Source organism: Eptatretus burgeri, chromosome 13 (genome assembly GCF_056783735.1).
Source record: "Eptatretus burgeri isolate ZD-2024b chromosome 13, Ebu_testis_v1, whole genome shotgun sequence".
Taxonomy (NCBI): domain Eukaryota; kingdom Metazoa; phylum Chordata; class Myxini; order Myxiniformes; family Myxinidae; genus Eptatretus; species Eptatretus burgeri.
Window position 1 is genome coordinate 76,028,002 of NC_140973.1, and position 18,423 is coordinate 76,046,424.

Here is an 18,423-nt window from a genome sequence, read left to right on the forward strand (position 1 = left end):
TTCTTCTTCAGAAGTCTTTTTTCAATTCGACCTTTCCTTCATTTTTTACAATGTTTTTTTTCTCTTCATTCACTGAATTCACCATCACTGCATCCCTCACGAAATGTCTTTAATCACATCTCTGACTTAAAAAAAATTAAAATCCCAGTTTATAATGCATATTGAAGCCTAGTGTTGGCTTTGTGGTTAGGGTGGTGGCTAGGGATCCTAGGGTCCTGAGTTCAAGCCCTATTGGCTGCTGAATTAATACACCAGGAGGTTGACTCAGCCTGTCATCCTTCCGACGTCGGCAAAATGAGCACCAGTGTACTGGTAAGGGGGACACTGCATCAGCGGCATAGCCGCGTCCCAGCCAATGATGCAACCAGCAGCCACAGGCTGCACTTGAGAGAGATAATGCATATTCGTGTTCCACCAATCATTATTTTTTTCCAACTTCAGTGCAAATTCACCCCACCTCTTTAAATCTACCTCCTCCTAACTCCTCACCTGTTATACCCTCTCCTAAACCCTCCCATCTTGCCCCTCATCCTACCTCTGCTCTTTGCACTTCTTTACTGTCTCCTGCTTTAGTATCAGCTCCTCCTCTGGTGTCCCAAACTGTGTTGTTTTCACATTTGTGGGCTCCATTCTAACTGAACAGATATCTCATCAGAACACTCTTCAACATCTCAAACATGCTCTTTCTTTCCTCTCGTCACACCTCTCCTCTTCCAACCCCTCAAATCTTGTACCTCCCCCTGCCTGCTCCTTTCTTCACCATACCACAACCAAGTCACATCCCTCTCATCCCCCCCCCCCACCTCTCCCATTGCCCTCCTGTCCCTTGGTCATGCCTGCTCTCATCGTCTCCCCTCCCTCTTAAAGCTTCCCTCTCCCCTTTCTCAAAAATTCCCCCTCACCATTCTCTCTCAACTCTACTCTCACCCTTCTCCCTCCAATCTTCCCCCTCACTCCTCCTTGTCAAAATTCCACCCCCTCACATCCAGAAAGCTGCCTCCTTCCACTGCCCCTCTCTCTCTTCCATCTCATCCCTCCGCCTCCTCCAATCTTCAACTTCCCTCTGCCTCTCTCTTATTACTCCCCACTGTGCCTCATCCCATGACCACCGAGCCTTTTCTCCTCCTCATCCAGACCTCTCTCCTAGCTCTTCTGCAATCCCCCACACTCTGACAACAACTCTCCCTACCTCCCCCCTCCTCCCTCGTCCTACCTTCCCCCTCCCCTCTCCTGCACCCAAAGTCTCCTCCCCTCCCTCTTCCTTAACAGTGTGGACCTCAAACATCCGGGGCCTTCGCTCAAACCTGACAGGTCTTTCCAGAGAGGTCGCCACTGACAAACAAGACATAATCTGCTTAACAGAAACTTTCCTCCTTCAAGACGTCTCTGACTCTCTCATATCTCTCCCTGGTCACTCCCTGGTATGACAGACCTGAGCCTCATCCTGATGGCGGAGTTGCTCTCTTCATCAAAAACTCTATTCCTCACTCTCCATGCACTGTCCTCACTTCCTCACTCCCCCAGGAATACCTCTGGCTATGGCTTCCCCTCCACACCCACCCCATGTTTATATGTGTGTTGTACCATCCACCAAACAGTGATAATTCCATTTACACCTCTCTCGCCGAAAACATGGATCAACTTTTAACCATTCAGCCCAACTCTCTCTCTCTCTCTTCCTCATAAGTGGTGACTTCAATTGCCATCATGCCAGTTGGCTGGGTGTGGGTACCTCCTTCACCTGCCATGGCACTTCAGCAAAAGACTTCTACGACTCATTGGGACTGACACAATCTGTCAACTTCCCGACCCGGATCTCAACAAACAGTACCCCATCTCTTTTGGATCTGATTGTGACCAATTTCCTTGAAAATATCTGCTGTTCTTCTTCCGTTTCAATTGATTCTTCTGACCACATGCTTGTCAAAGCAAACATCTCTCTGGCTGTTATTAGAAAACCACCTCAGCACCATCAAGTCTGGCATTTGACTCAGGCCAACTGGCAGGAACTTCAAGTCGCCATCAAACTTCTAGACTGGTCTCCCATCTCTACTTTCTCTGACATAAACTCATCTTGAGAATTCCTTCAAAGAAACTTGCTCTCTCTCATGCACATCTTTATCCCATCTCGTCATCAGTTGTCATACCCTTCCTCCCGCCCTTGGTTTACTGAAGCTTGTAGCAAGGCATTTGTCCTGAAACAACTTGCCTTCGCCTCAGGTCAGGCCAGGTATGGGAGCATACGCCAGTGCAGCCCCTTCGCTGTGTTTATATTCCACAGGTACTCCAGGGGCACTCCATATAGTCATCTCCCAGGCAGATGCCTGGCCCATCCCCATCTCCTTGAGATGCCAATCAACCTGCTGCAACTACGAGACAACTCCTCATAACACCTCACCTCATGGAAGGCAAATCCAACTGAAGGCAATCTCAGTTCCTTCCACAAAGCTCGGAACAAGTGTGTGTCTACCCTCAGTAGAGCCAGAAAACAGCATCTTTCTAATTTCAAGAATTCACTTTCAAACTTCCACCTCCTCAATAACCAGGTGGCGCCTAGTTAAGTCTGTTTCTGGTGGATGTTCCCTCTCCATCCCTTTCCTCACTTCAAATAGCACCACAGCCGACACTGCACGTGAATAGGCTGAATGCCTAAACTCTGGGTTTGCTTCTAAATCTTGAGTCCCAAACCCATCACTTTCTGTACCCACCTTACCCATTTGCAACCAGTTGTTCCTGGACTCTGTGTCCATTTCTCCCAACAAGGTCAAACCTCGACTCTGATTCTGCAACCAGTCCAAATGGCATCAACCCATGTGTCCTAAAAACATGCGCTGCTGCTCTTGCTCACCCTCTATCTGTTCTGTTCACCCTCTATCTGTTCTGTTCAACCTCTCATTTGCTCAAGGTCATCTGCCATCTGCTTGGAAATCAGCTAACTTTACCGCTCTGCATAAAAAAGGTGCAAAAACAGATCCCTGCAACCAGAGACCAATCACCCTTCCACCAATCATCAGCAAGGTTATGGAATCCATCATCGCTTTTTCTTTGCTTTTTCTGGTTTTCATAAGTGATCTCTCCGACTCTCTTGAAAATCCTCTTTATCTCTTTGCTGATGACTCCACCCTCTGCTGTACCATCTGCCATCCCTCCGATTGGCAAGCAGCAGCCTCTTCACTCTCTGCAGATCTGGATAAAAACACAAGCTGGTCCAACACATGGAACATGTCTTTCAATCCTGACAAATCTCAGACTCTCAATATGTCTCTCTGGACCCCCCCCCCCAATCTACTTTCTCAAAATTCTCTTGAAGAAGCCATTTCATTCAAGCTTCTGGGTGACACTATCTGCCAAGAGCGTTCCTGGAAAAGCCACATTTTCAAGCTGACCTCCAAAGCCAGTCACCGACTGGGCATCCTCCATTGTGCAAAGTCCTTCCTTGGCACACCTGAGCTCCTGACCATGAACAAAGCTTTCAATCCTGGTGTTGGCTTAGCTGTTAAGGTGATGGATTGGGGATCCTAGGGTCCTGAGTTCAAGCCCCGTTTGCCGCTGAATTAATACCAGGGGGGTTGACTCAGCCTGTCATCCTTACGAGGTTGGCAAAATGAGTACCAGTGTAGCAGCCAAAAAGGCTGCACACGAAGGGAAGGGGTAATAACGGATTGATTAAATCTGGTATTAGTGTGGTGTAGGCATGATGTGCTGAATGGCCTCCTCCTGCACCTTAATTCCTTGTAAATAAAAAAAAGTTCCACAGTCTGATGGAGCACTGCTCTCCGCTCTGGGGTGGTGCTCCCACCTCACCTTTCTGAGCTTCATGCTGTGGAAGTCAAGGCATTTAGGATCATTGGTATCTCCCGCGATGAGGCTGAGTCCTTGGGTCTCTCACCCTCTCACCGCAGCAGGTCCATGGTCTTTCTGCCTTCTACAGTCTCTTCTCCGGTCTCGCCACTCCCCTGCCCCCCGCTCTGTTCCCCCTCCCCCATATTTCTGCTGGGCGCTCAAGGGCCACCAGCAATCTCCTTCTTGTAAAACTACCAAAATCAAGAATCACTGCTCACCTTCACGCTTTCATTCCTCATTTTTCCCACCTTTGGAACAAACTCCCACACTCTTTAATCCCACTCTTCACTCCAGGTCTTCAAAACAGCTGTTCACCACCATCTCTTATGTTCCCCCATCCAAAGCCATGATCTTTTCTACCCCCGTTAATCCACCCAAAAACCTACCACCTTCAAATTCCCTGCTTTCTTTCATGAAAGTCCCTGTAGTGCAAGGAGCTGAAAGTCCCTGTCATGACCACATTGTTTACCCCATGTACCACGCCCCATCCCTCCCTTCCACAGATCTTCTAATCATCAAATGTCTCTGTTCCCTAAAGTTTTGTGCTTCCCTCCCCTGCCCCTCTTGTCTCCTGCTCCCCTTGGTGTACATTCTGTGTTAGATCTTATACGGGCCTTGACATTGTGTACGTATGTATAAAAAAGAAACCGTTGCGGCCTGTTCCAAGTCAAGGCATTGTTGAGGAAAAAAAAATAAAAAATGGCGACTTTATACTCCTGCAAGGGAGAGCGAGGTGACCAAGGATGACCCCTTGATAAAGGATAATTAAATAAAGCCATTAATTATCTTCAAATGGGGTGTTTACATTAACCCAAACACCCAATTTTGATTCAAGCACTCCATTGGAGATCCCTTCGTTTGCATGCAAAGTTTGGGGCCGCTAGGTTTCATGGTTTAGGAGTTATGGAGTAGACACACTGACTGACTGACTGATACCCAATGACATTTATTTGTGTCGATATTCTCCTACTGATGTGCAGATGTTGTTCTGCAAACTTTATAGATGTGCTCACATTGTAATGGTACTGTACGTACTTTATAGACGATCTAACATTATAAACAGTCCATGCTTTATAGAAATATATGTGTGTTGTTGCTGTCAATTTACCCCAGCCTGCCCTGCATGAACCGGGCGGCAGCATGGAGCCAGCCTATCTACCTCCCCGGAGCGATCCAGATTTTCCTCGCATCCAAGATGTTGTGTTGGGGGAGGGGAGGAGAGGAAGAGGAGTGGTTGGAGAGAATGTGCTGGTTCATGGGGACCACTCGGCACTATGATCATGACCAGGCTTCCCTGATTAATCCGGGCAGCAGGGAAGAGTGGGGAAGATTTGGCTCCCGACTTCCGTTGGGGGGTACAACCATTACAAAGAGGCATCCCGATAATTCATGTATGTGTATTATTAGTACGTACTTTATAGACAGACATATAATACTCATTTTTGCAGTTCGTTTTCATAGTATGTACTTTATAGACATACAACCCTGATAATATTCCACCGTTAACCACACCAATATAGGTCTGATTGGCCTTTGCGCAAATGTCTCATGGCTCCACCCCCATAAGGTTGATTGACAGTCGTAGTCCCGCCCACCCCTCTGTTTCCTTCTTATTCCTTTGCAAAGAAAAGCTGTTTTGTGTACTTTTCATGAAATCCTTTCAAGCTATTAAAATTACGATCGGAAAGGATGCTGCATCAGGAAAAACTCTGTCAGATGGTACTGGAGTCATTGCTGTTGAGAGAGGAAGCTCGGAAATACGGTGCCTGAAGATGATGGTGATGGTGATGAGCGAGAAGATTTGGCGGTTTTGACTCGATTTTTTGCTTTTGCTATGGTTTGGAACACTGAAAAGTGGTCCCTGCCTAGATAATGAAGTAAACAGACCAGGTAGACACTCATAGATAGCCTAAGCAATTTTGTTTACAGAAGATACTCCAACTTTAGTTTTGTTTATAGTGGGGCAACTTAGCATAACAATTGTGCATTTTGTGAGGAAAGCACCAAATTTGGCACACTAGTAGCCGAACATATTATGAACAGATTTGGATATTGGGCCATCTCAAATTTTTTGATGGCAGTGGAAAATGGCTGCCACAGCCATCAGCGGCTGAATTTGAGATGGCCCAATATCCAAATCTGTTCATAATATGTTAGGCTACTCGTGTGCCAAATTTGGTGCTTACAAAAGATAGTGCCAGCGCACTCTCTGATAAGTGTTGTTACATCCTTAAGAGTTCATGGAAATCCCTTGAAAGTGCTTTTGGTTTCATATTGCAATAATTACCTCCTCCATCGAAGGTGAAGGTGGTTATGTTTTCACCCCTCTCTGTTTGTCTGTTTGCCTTTGTGCAGGATATCTCCAAAAAGTTGTGGATGGATTCGGATGAAATTTTGTGGACAGGTTGGGTGTGTGTGACAAGGACGAACTGATTAGATTTTAGTGAAGATCCGGATCCGGATCCGACAACTCAAATTTTTTAAGTGATTCTTCACCATTGAGAGATCGGGTCAAAAACTATGTATAGCACGACATCTCAAAAATTTATTGGGCCCGATATGTTTGATATGGATCAGGCATTACGTGGCAGAGGTATGCGCTCCACCGAGTGCCCTTCTTGTTTATTTTGTTATCACGTCTCAATTAATAAATTTCCGACTGGAGTCATACTTTTGTATCCCACTATGTATGTATGTATGTATGTATGTATGGATGTACCTACTGTACATATGTAATACATATATATTTTTGTATACATTATCGAGGCTCGTATGAGAGCTTTCAAGTTTTGAAAAAAACTTTTTTTTTCGTCCATCTTGGCATTTTATTCCTTTTTGTGGGAGGGTTGCAAATTTTCAAAAGGTCCAATAAGGAAGCTTAATTCGAGAAAATGTCCGAAAATAAAAGTTGCTGGAAACGATCTCGAAAATATTTAAGATTTGGCTATAATTCCTGGAAAAAAATGAATAAGAAAATTTATTTGGGGGAAATATATTGTTTGCAGCAAAAAAAACTTAAATTGCAATTCAAACAAGTGCATCACAATGTCATGACAAAAAAAAAGTCAAAAGCAGCACAACAAGAAAAACATTGGATTCCAGTCTTCAAAACGCAAGACAAAGGCATCTACAAGAATGTGAAAAATTCCACCCCAAGGGCTGGTATTTGCTAGTAGGTTTAATACTGCGACATGGAAAGGGGGGATCTGCAGCTAGATTGTATGAAGAATAGTATGGTCCTTATGTCCACATAGGTTGGATTACTCTTGTGACAGGGAAAACGTCAGGGTAAGTCATATTGTTAAACTTTCACTGAGAAGACAGTGTGTTCATTTTAAGAGTGTAGAGCAAGTTTGTTGTGTAAAACCTGTTTTCAACGAGGTCGGTGAGGACTTGGGAAGGAAGACACTTGTTTTCAATATATTAAACACTTTGAACCCTGAGCTCCTTGGACTTTCGGCTCCCCCACCCTGGGCTCTCTGGAGAAAAATCCGGCCGCTCGGGAATATGAAAGTTTGAATAGCAGCCGGTAAAACGGCCGTCAGGGTTCAAAGGGTTAATACAACACAAGTACTCAAAAAAAAATCTACCAAGATACAAACTTTCAACCTATAAGGTACCTTCCAGTTGCCTGCGGAGGATTTCACATCCAATAACACTCATGAAACTCTTGGACAACATTACTAAGCCTCAAAACTTGTAAGCAACCCAAAAGAGTGCATTTGTCATTCTTCTTATTTTTTCTGATTCATCATATTTTTCTTTCCAGACAGCCAAACTCAAAATTGGTTTAAGCTAAATATGTTGTTTAAACATGGATCTACTGCATTTTATTGTGGTAAAGTCCATGACTACTCTAAATTTTCACAACTTGAAAGGATTCCATAAAAAGTATGCAAAACTAAATAACTCTGCATATGAATATGAAGGTAAATGAGGGGTTGGCATGACCACACCTGTCAAACACCTGGTGTGAGCGGGGCAGTGATGACAGAATTTTCCGAGGACCAATCACATCGAAATGTGTATGGTTAACTGATTAAAATGACATCATTGACAATAACGACAGCTGAAAACCAAAAAACACTTTTAAAGACAGGTGTGGTTCATGGTGGACCATTATGTACGGGTCCGACGACCATTATTTCCCTGTCCATCCCTGCATCCACATGTATATCTAAATATATAAAACCGAAAAACACAATGAAGCCTCTGTCGACCCATGTGAGTATATCGATTCATTACGTACCATTTTCATGTGAGTACTGAGCTGTACTTTATCAACTCTTTAATTACATAGCATTGGACCGTGAGTACATCTATTAATTATGCATTATTGCAACGTGACTATGTCTTGACCTTTCAATCTGACCTTTAGACCTTTCTTTCGACCTCTATAGTAGGGGTCATACTGGGTGCAATTTGCTACAACACACGGATGTGCATCAACTCGAGAATTTTCAGAATTTCAGTTTTCAGTTTTCTCGCACAAATTATACAAATCAACTCTTCTCTCGGATACTCGGATACCTTCCTGTCTGTGCATGTGCAATTGGGACGACATTGTGTACAATTTGCCAATTTCAGAGCTAAAGTACTGCCAAACTCCAGGTTTGTGTTCCGATTCGTGTTCTCACGTTGAAAATATAAAATTGAATTGAAATTACCACAAGTAGTTCCTCAATCATAGACAGACAGACAGAGAGACAAAGTGAACCAATTGTTTAATCCTGCTTTCCGCTTCGTGCATGGGGTAATAATGGTCGTTCCCTGTCTATCCCTGCGTCCATTTGCAATGATAGTGTTTTCTGATTGTTTCCATGTGTGAGTTTCACTGGTGAAATATTAAAAAGTTAAAACACACACACACACACCTGATGGAAGTTGGCATATTGGAACAGGGAACAAAGTGCAATAGGGTAACACGAGGTAATGGCAGGAATTTTGGAAAAACAATTTTTGCCCGTGGTGCCAGGGACAGTTCACCTACTCTTCGCGAAGGACGTCATGGGAGCTTTAACATCCACCAACGACAAAGGCCGGCAGACGGGACACCCGTTTTAACGTCTGTCCGAGGTACAGCACACACATTGATGCCTTGGTCGATCTGCGAAACGGCAGGGTGAAAGTTTATAGCTGGGTCTGGATTCAAATCTAGACCCAAAAGCTTAGAAGCGAGTAATCAATATACCAGTTTGATATGTAAACCACTCAAATAGATAACTGAAAACGAATTAAAAAAGTTAACAAGAAAAAGAGCAATTAGAGAATGCAGACCCTCGCCAAGACTTCTTTTGAATGGTGTATTTTTTTTTATAGGTTTGAGGGTCAATCCAATATGGCTGCCAGACCATGTGACCTATGATATCACATGTGTGAATCTTTTGTTCCTCATGGGCAGGCGGTCATACGTGTGAAGTTTCGCCTCAATCTATTCAGGCACTTCAGAGAAGATTTTTGAAGGTTTTTTTTTCTCAACAATATGGCTGCCGAATCACGTGACCGATGACGTCATGATTTTTTTTTCTGTGGACCATTTTATCCTGAGATGACCCTCAAAAATTTTCATACTGATCAGATGTGGCGTTCTCCATATGCAATTATGACGTCATGACGAGTGCAACTATGATGTCATAAAAAACACTCATTTCCCATGAGGAGTACTTGCTATGTGCCAAGTTTCAACTTTTTCTTTGGTGCGGTTTCAGAGATCCAAAGTTTTTCCAATATGGCTGCCATGACACATGACCTATGACGTCATAATTATCATTAAAACATTCTACATGAGTGGTCGCACCAATGGTGAAAGTGTTATCTCAATCCGAGAAGCGATTGCGGAGAAAAACACGAAAGTTCTGTGTGGACAAACAAACAGACAGACAAACAAACAAACAAACAGACAAACAAACAAACAGACAGACAACAAACAAACAGAGAGACAGACAAACAAACAAACAAACACTCGGACCCAAATGCAATACCCTCTCCTTGAGCGAGAGTAATAATGTGTTGTGACGTGTACGCTAACATTTCTGCACAAAATGACATTGAAAATGACTGCAGTAAGAGGTGATGTCACGTCCATGTAACATTGAGATACTATAGCTGCATGATAAACCTCGTCCGCATTGCCACTGTATGGGAAACAATCAGAGTGGATGTGAACAAGGGACCATGATGACTCAATGAGCCATTACATGTCTCGTGCGCCACGAGACTCGGGCTTGACATCGAGCTCGCAGCGGTCGAACATCGATGGGGGTTAATCCCCACTCACAGCCCCGAGAAAATGCAGAGAAAGGGAAAGGGCGCGTGGGCGGAGTCGAACGCTGCTGTCATTAACCACACCCACCACTGGCCACTCCCAGTCTCCGACCAGTAGCCACGCCCTTTGGTCACGCCTCCTTTTTGGATCCACCGACCGGTGCATTGCGCGCTGCCCTGTCATCGTCAATCCCGCGAAGACCACGCCAAAGTACTCCATCCAAGTGATTCAACGTACTGCACGCATCACCCCGTACCATGCCGTTGCAGAAGGTTCCGTTCATGACACCCATTCTCAATGTGTTTAGGTTGCAATCATAGCCATCATGTTCAGCCGGGAGATTCAGCCTCATGATGGGAGGTGATCGAGGGTGGTTGGAACCGTGGACGAACGGCTGAGGAGCGACATGTACCGGCGAAGACGCGGAGCTTCTCCCAAGGAGGGTGTTTTTCCCACGAGGAGGCGGCGGCGCGTGCGGACACATTGATATCGGCGCGAGACGCGAGTGCGCTGAAACATGGTGTGTCTGGAGACTAGTATGGCTAGCGGATCGATGGCCTGCAAGCCCAGCTATTGTGCCAAAGGTAACAGCGCTCGCCAAGCACCATCCGTGTCCGCTTTGTCTGCGGAAGACACCATTCGGCCCGCGGGCCGAACGGGGGTCGACCCTGCCCGCAGCACGTGCCCCGGGGGCCGTGGGAACCGCTGATGTAATGCGCGCGCGGTTCACGCGCGTCCTCGTATTTATATATCTCATACCCGTACGGTCTCGCATATTGCTTGTGCTTTCTGCCTCCGTGTACGAGCTGTACAGTGAGTGCATCAGTACATGCTTAATCCACAGCTCTTTTCAGTTTCTTTCTCTGCAGGTGTTTTTACATGGATGTGCACCTGTCAGCAAAAGCCTCCCCCCTGGGCTTTCAAGCGGAATCATTGTTGTTCCTTTTGATGAGTCTCAAACGATGGTCCAGGACTGGTTGTTGATGTAGGTTTCAACAAATCCAGGTGCATGGCTATTTCACAACGTTTCCTTTCGCTGGTACCCCATTAATATATATATATATATATATATATATATATATATATATATATATATATATATATATATATATATATATACATATAATATGGGACCCCTTACAAGGAACTTCAACACAGGAGGTTATTAGGACCATCAATCCTGACCAATAGCTTCCAACCTATGGTCGTTTGTCCATGCTCTATCCTTTTAAATGCCGAACATCAAGCAAGTAACACGTACTATTTTAAAGCCTTTGGTATGACTCAGCCAGCGTTCGAACAACCAACCTCCCAGACTCAGAGCAGACACTCTAAACATCACACCACCGAGTGGTATGGTTTGTATGATTATGGTTATGCCCAATGTAAATCTCCATTTCTCCATTTCTCCACGTACGTACGGTTTTGCCGCCGACACTTTATATGCTGTGGATAATTTCATGGTGAAGTGTCCATATATCAGGAACAAACGCTTAATTAAGACTAACTTCGTAGCTCGTAACATTGAAGTCGAGACCATAACCAGACAACGGTCCTCTCTGGAACCAACAAAATGCATATCAAAACCCAAAATGCAAGCATGCACTTTTTCCAAAACAATTACAGCAAAGCATTAACTCTGTGCGAATGGACACAAACGTCTTGAAATATGAAATAAAAATTTGAACGAATCGTGCATATTGTCTCGGGAAAGCCAAAAACAAGATAACATCTCCAAGCATCATCGACCTATATAAAACACAGTGTGCGTTTGTGTGTTTGTCTGTCCCCCTTCATAAGGATGATTTAAGTAGGATTTTAAAGGCCAGTCTTTTAACACGACTGTGTGTTCACTATGGTCTATTTTTGGATAAAAAAAACTCGAAAAACAATTTTCATAAAAGAGTAATTACGTCTCTTCGATTGGAAATGTAGACAGTGACTTGCAACTGGGCCTCAAGGGCGGTGTACAGAAGCGTTTTTAAAATAACAATAAATACAAGGCACAGGGAGATGAAATTTGCTGCACATGATGTGCAACGCGCCCATAGTAAAACGAGCGTTCATTTACGCCCATAGGATGTCTAATGAATAAAGAAGACAAGCCGGTAGGCGGCAATGGGTCGCCGAGCATGGAAACTATAAGATATGGAGCCAAATTGATGTCATATAGCGGATAGGGAATCACCTTAAGATTATGCATATCAAATCTCATCCAGTTCCATCTACTGATAACTACTCGGTATCCATTTGAATGAAAAGTACCGAAAATGCGGTTTGAAATCGGAAATCCCCAAAGTTCGAGGGGGTGCTGTGGGTGAACAAAGATCTAAATCGAAAATCCGACTCGATCGTTTGTGCACAATGTATTCCAGACGATTAGTGTGAATTTCCATGACCATCCGACCATAACCCTAAGAGGAGTAGCATTTGGCACGAAGGCACCTTCAGCTCTCGCATATTATCGGTTTTTGCACTAATTGACCTTTGACCCCTGACCTAAGCGAAATCGGTCAATATGTCCTGAGGCAAAGTTGTAGTACTCATTGAGTACCATGAACCTGCAAAGTTTCATTCGTATCGATGCACTCACCTGATCGCGAGGGGGCCTTCAATTTTCACGCATACCCTAATTGTAGGGGGCGCTGCGGGTAAAGTATTCCATATATCACAAAAACCGGAATATATTTGATAGAGCATCACCTGTAGATCATTCGTTCCAAATTTCATAACCCTACGTGGGATAATGGCTTTCGGAACTGATTTTGCGTGAACGGTACCGATTTTGAAGGTTTTTCGGTTGTTGATAGGGAACCAAAGCGTCCCTTGCAACCATCACAATTTCCAAAGCACTAGGTCATAAGATATACCTACCACCCGAGTTTGGTCAAAATCCGCCCATGTTTACTACCAATTATGCTGATGACAAACGAACAAACATCCAAACATACAGACATAATTACTGACAATAAGGGTCACCTATTTCGGTGACCCAATAAAAGCACACCTAACGCTAGGCCGAGGCTTCAGACTGGTACGCTCACGGAGGTGCACCATTGAAATGAAACGTCCCAGAAAATAAATAAAATATGATCGTATGTGCACATGCCGTGTTTTAAAATAACGTTTTTTTCTCTTGCTATGAATTGAAACATCATATCTTCCAGTCTACTTGAATATTTTGAATAAAATAATTACAACCCGTCATTTTTGACGGACTTTTGTACTTATTTAAATATAGAGCACAGAGGCTCATAAGCATGTCAAATACTGGAATTAAGGTATTTACCTCTGAGCTGTCTCGCTTTGGTATGTATTTTGACCAAGCTACAAACTGTCATCCTGGTATTTCTCAGGCAGGGCGAGGCATCAATGTGTGCTCCATCAATCGATGTACGTTGATCTGGGTATCCTGTCTGCTAGTATGAGTCGGTGAACATTAAAGATCTCACGGTGTCTTTTGCGAAGAGTAGGTGAGCTATCACTGGCATCCTGACTAAATTCCAAATTCCTGTTCTAAAGCGGCACTGCTGCTCCCCCAGAGAAATGATGCTATCCACAGCCATGTGCCGCATAATGAAAGGAGAAGAAGAAGAAGATTGCTGATGGAGACCTCATGGTGCCCTCTGCAAAGAGTACCCCCCAGCACGCTGTCTGAACTAGCTCTACAAACGCCTACCCCACAATAGGGGCTCTGGCACCCACTCACCCACAATGGCCCAATGGTCCATGGGCAGGCCTAATACATGGCCGGGATAAGTAACAATGATAACAGATAAGAACTAGAGAGTTCATAAAATGCTTTACCCCACGCAGTCTTGAGAAAAAAGACATGGGAAGGTTACCGCCTCCCTTTTTAAGCCAAGACATGGAGCTTCTGGCAGCCTGTTTGGCAGCGCAAAAATATTGAAATCTCAGGTTTTATAAAGAATGAAAATAGGTCCAACAACCAGGAGGCCTGGGAGCTTCACCATGTGATGTTTTCTGTATGTGTGTGCTATTTCTGCTGAAGGAAAGAGCATGACGTTTTGGGATTACTTCCAATGCAACGTTACAGCCTCAAGGTCATTCCTTTGATGAATTTGTGTGTTTGTGGGTTTGTTTGTTGGGCTACTCCTCCTGCAGCTCTGGGTGGTTTACATCCAGGTTTGCTTTGCTGCATAAGATCATCATGACCCCAATGAGTGTGCAGGGGTGTTTTTATCTTTGCCGGTGGTCTTGGACGGAGGGGCAGGGGTGGAGCGGATGGGATGCAAATTCTCCATGTTAATGTGTATTGTGTAGCCACCGTCTCCAGGTGGGGGTATTCTCTACCATTTACAATACAATATTTATGTCCCCACATTTTCCAGAACAGGGACGTGTTTTGAATTATAACCAGTAGGTATGTTTTTGATTCATGCACGTAACCAGGGTTGTTGTTTTTTTTGCTGATACAGAGCTGTCGGTTACCTATACACCGCCAAAATAAAGGTACGCATCAGAAGAACACGTTGCATGCTTGGAACAAGACCGCTCATGTGGCAGGTACTCTGCTTGTATTGAATAATTAGTGATGAGTGCATGTGAGATGTCATGTGACTCCTTCATCAAACTTACCCATCGTTGTGACGTCTTAATTAACAGTTGTTTTTTCACATTTGATACCACATTTGATTATCAGAGCTTACCATCTCACCAATTAAGTTATCCGGGTTGAAATTGGAAAATGTTGAGCATTTTATAAAACATGATTTTACTGCCATGTTTGCCTCTGTGCGAGGTATGGGGGGTGGGGGGGGGGGGAAGATGTCGCTGCGTGATGATGTCATCTGCAGCGACGTTTTTTTGTTACATACCTTGCATGGAAACAAACATGGGATATCATATTCCTTGTAACAGTCATTGAAATGCCTCACAAATTATGGTGAGGAAAAATTGAGTTATAAGCAATACGTCACTGTGTCCGGCAGACAGAAAGTAACTGCGTTTGACGTCCCAAAATGTGGCGCGGCATAGAGAAAGGTGTGGCCTGGATAATGGCCAGTGTTTGTGACGTGAGAGGAGAGGGGGGGAAGGCATGCCTGTAGAATGGGTGGTACTTGTGGCACAGACACAAACTAACCTTTTATAGAAGATGAAGTGGATTGTGCTTGCATTCTGCAAGCAGCTAAATAACTCAAGTAAGTCAAGAATAAGTGATTAGGATGAGCTCTTCATTTAAAAGTTTATAGCTATAGTATTTTTTAATGTAAATATGGCAAAAGTAATAAAGTAACAGACAGAATAGGCATGTATTAGCGTTGTCTAGCAACCAGTTTGAGTGGAAGTTCCATTATCTTTGGTCACGTGACCCACTGTGAGCAGACAGAGGCTGCATCGGCCGACTTTTAATCGCAGATATTTTCGTTCATGGAAATTTTCCGACTGTTTTGTGATTTTTCCTGGGATATTGGCTTCGAGTTGCATCAGTATGTGGAATTTCAGCTTTCTAGCCCACCTAAAAGATACTAAACATTTATATCAGTGAGTGAATCAGTGGTGAGAAAAAGCTTACTATATTAGATGCATTAAAAAATAAAATAATTATTGACGTGGCTTCGACTGTTGTGCGTAACTCGTTCATCAAACTTTTTGAATGCCATTCCTAAGAGTTTCCCGTCACATCGCCACAATTCAATTCTGATTGTTCAAAAGCCTCCAGCCTACTTACCAGCCTACAACCTACTTGCTGCTTAGTTCTGTTGGCCCAAAAGCCTCCAGCCTACTCAGATGGTGCAAGATAGGACAATCCTTAAGCATGAGTAACAGTGATGTGAGTTTTTTTTCTTTTAAATCTCTTTTTCAAGTAACATTGTATGTTAGTTTGTGTATCTGCAGCTTGGTGTCGCTGTGATCATGGTTGCTTCTTCTTTGACGTGTTCCCTTCTGACTTGTCCCTGTTTGACTGCTTTGTGAATAAACTTGGATTGTGCTGCCAAACTAACAATATCCTCTTGGAAAAGTATGGAAAATCAAAAATATCCATCTCCTTTCAACAAAAAACAATGATCATTTGAACACAAGGCAGTTGTTTCCAAATTTTAGGATATTCATTTATTTGTTCTACAAAATTTAAATAATTTGTGTTTTAGGCCAAGAAACAGGAGAAATTACTTCAATACTTGGTTGGTCCTCCTTGAGCTTTGATCACAGCCTTTATGCAGTGGGATATTGATGCGACGAGGCGGCTGCATTATCCCACCATGATGGATTCCCTGCATCGGACCAATTTATCCTTCAGTACCTGAAGCATTTGGTGTTTGAGTGCATTCAGCTTGAGTTTGACAGTGTACCATAGGTTGTCTATTGGGTTTAGGTCAAGCGAGTTTGCAGGCCAAGATAAAACCACAATGTCACGGGTCGCAAGCCCTGCCATTGTAGATCCTGCGCTACGTGCCAGGTCTTGCTGGAATATGAAGTCATTGTTACCAAATATAGTAGATCATTGTCAATGCAGATAAATTGTCAACATTTTAGATTCTCCTTCCGGTTCCGGTTCTTAAACGACAGTGGCGGTTCCTCTTCAGGGTCTCTGGCAACTTTCTCACAAAGATCATTCTTTTTTTCCAACTTCAGTGCCAATTCACCCTCCCTACTTAAATCTACCTCCTCCTAACCCCTCATATCAGCTGTTATCCCCCTCCTTACCCCTCCCATCTTGCCAATCATCCTACCTCCACTCTGGGCACCTCTTCACTGTCTTCTGCATTTGTATCAGCTCCCCCTCTGTTGTCCCAAACTGTGTTGTGTTCTAAAATCTGTGGGCTCCATTCTACCTAAAAGATATCTCACTCTCTCAATCAGAACAGCCATCACCACAAACATGTTCTTTCTTTCCTCTCACACCTCCTGCTCTTCCAAACCCATCATATATTGTACCTCCCCCTGCCCACTCCCTTCTTTACCATAACACTGCCAAGTCTCATCCTTCCCCTCTCCCTACCTCTCCCATAATCTTCCTGCACCTTGGCCATGTCTGCTCTCATCGTCTCCCTTCCCTCTCAAAGCAATCTTCACACTCTTGCCCCTCCAAGCTCCCCTCTCACCTTTCTCAAAAACTCCCCACTCACCATTCTCCCTCAACTTTCCCCTCTCACCCTTCTCCATCCAATCTCCCCCTCACTCCCCCTTGTCAAAGTTACCCCCCTCACATCCACAAAGCTGCCTTATCCCCTGCCCTATCTCTTACATCTCATCCCTCCACCTCCTCCAATCTTCAACTTCCCTCTTCCCCTCTCTTATTAATCCCCACTGTGCCTCATCCCATCACCACCGAGCCTTTCTCCTCCTCATCCGGCCCTCTCCCCGAGCTCTTCTGTAATCCCCCACACACTGTCAATATCTCTCCCTACCTCCCCAACCTCCCCCTCCCTTCCCCTGCACAAAAAGCCTCCTCCCCTCTGTCTTCCTTAACAGTGTGGACCTCAAACATCCAGGTCCTTCGCTCAAACCTGACAGATCTTTCCATGCAGGTTGCCACTGACAAACCAGACATCATCTGTTTAATAGCAACATTCCTCCTTCAAGACATCTTGGACTCCCTAACATCTCTCCCTGGTTACTCGCTCCTCCGGTATGACAGACCTGCACCTTGTCCTGGCGGGGGAGTTGCTCTCTTCATCAAAAAACTGCTCCTCACTCTCCATGCACTGCCCTCACTCCCGCACACCTCCAGAAATAACTCTGACTACAGTTTCACCTCCACTTCCACCTCTTGTTTATGTGTGTGTTGTACCATCCACCAAACAGTAAATATAGTATCAATTGGGACCATACTCTGTGCAGAGCGTTGGTGCTGCTGAAGCAGTCTCCTTGGCTATTGGGCACAATCCTGGACGGGTCGCCACTCCGACACAGGATACCAGCATGCTGGCACTCATTTTGCCGACCTCGGAAGGATGACAGGCCGAGTTAACCCCACCTGGTATTAATTCAACAGTTGAGCGGAATTTGAACTCAGGACCCTGCGATACAAAGCCCGCCACCTTAACCATTAAGCCAACACCAGGCATACCAAACAGTGATGACTCCATTTACATCTCGCTCACCAAAAACATGGACCAACTTCTGTCCTCTCATCCCAACTCTCTCTTCCTCATATGTGATGACTTCAACTGTCATCGTGCCAGTTGGCTGGGTGTGGGTACCTCCCTCACCTGCCATGGCTCTTCAGCAAAAGATTTCTGCAACTCATTGGGACCGACACAATCTGTCAACTTCCCGACCAGGATCTCAACCAATGGTACTCCATCTCTTCTGGGTCTGATTTTGACCAATTTCTCAGAAAATGTTAA

At 44.5% G+C, this 18,423-nt stretch overlaps 1 protein-coding gene across 4 annotated transcripts in view; it reads left to right on the top strand.

Annotated features, from left to right (window-relative positions):
* Window positions 1-7,859: 7,859 nt before the first annotated feature.
* The window catches only part of LOC147014824 (potassium channel subfamily K member 2-like), a 79,655-nt gene continuing 69,091 nt past the window's right edge, over window positions 7,860-18,423 (top strand). For 2 of the 4 annotated variants that reach the window (XM_085853129.1, XM_085853131.1), the window contains exon 1: window positions 10,248-10,692. In XM_085853129.1, the coding sequence (XP_085709255.1) occupies window positions 10,626-10,692 (67 nt within the window). In that variant the 5' untranslated portion in view covers window positions 10,248-10,625. Of the gene's footprint in view, window positions 8,068-10,247; window positions 10,693-14,547; window positions 14,636-18,423 lie in introns of those variants that run through there. The other 2 variants (XM_085853133.1, XM_085853132.1) reach the window with 2 other exon arrangements.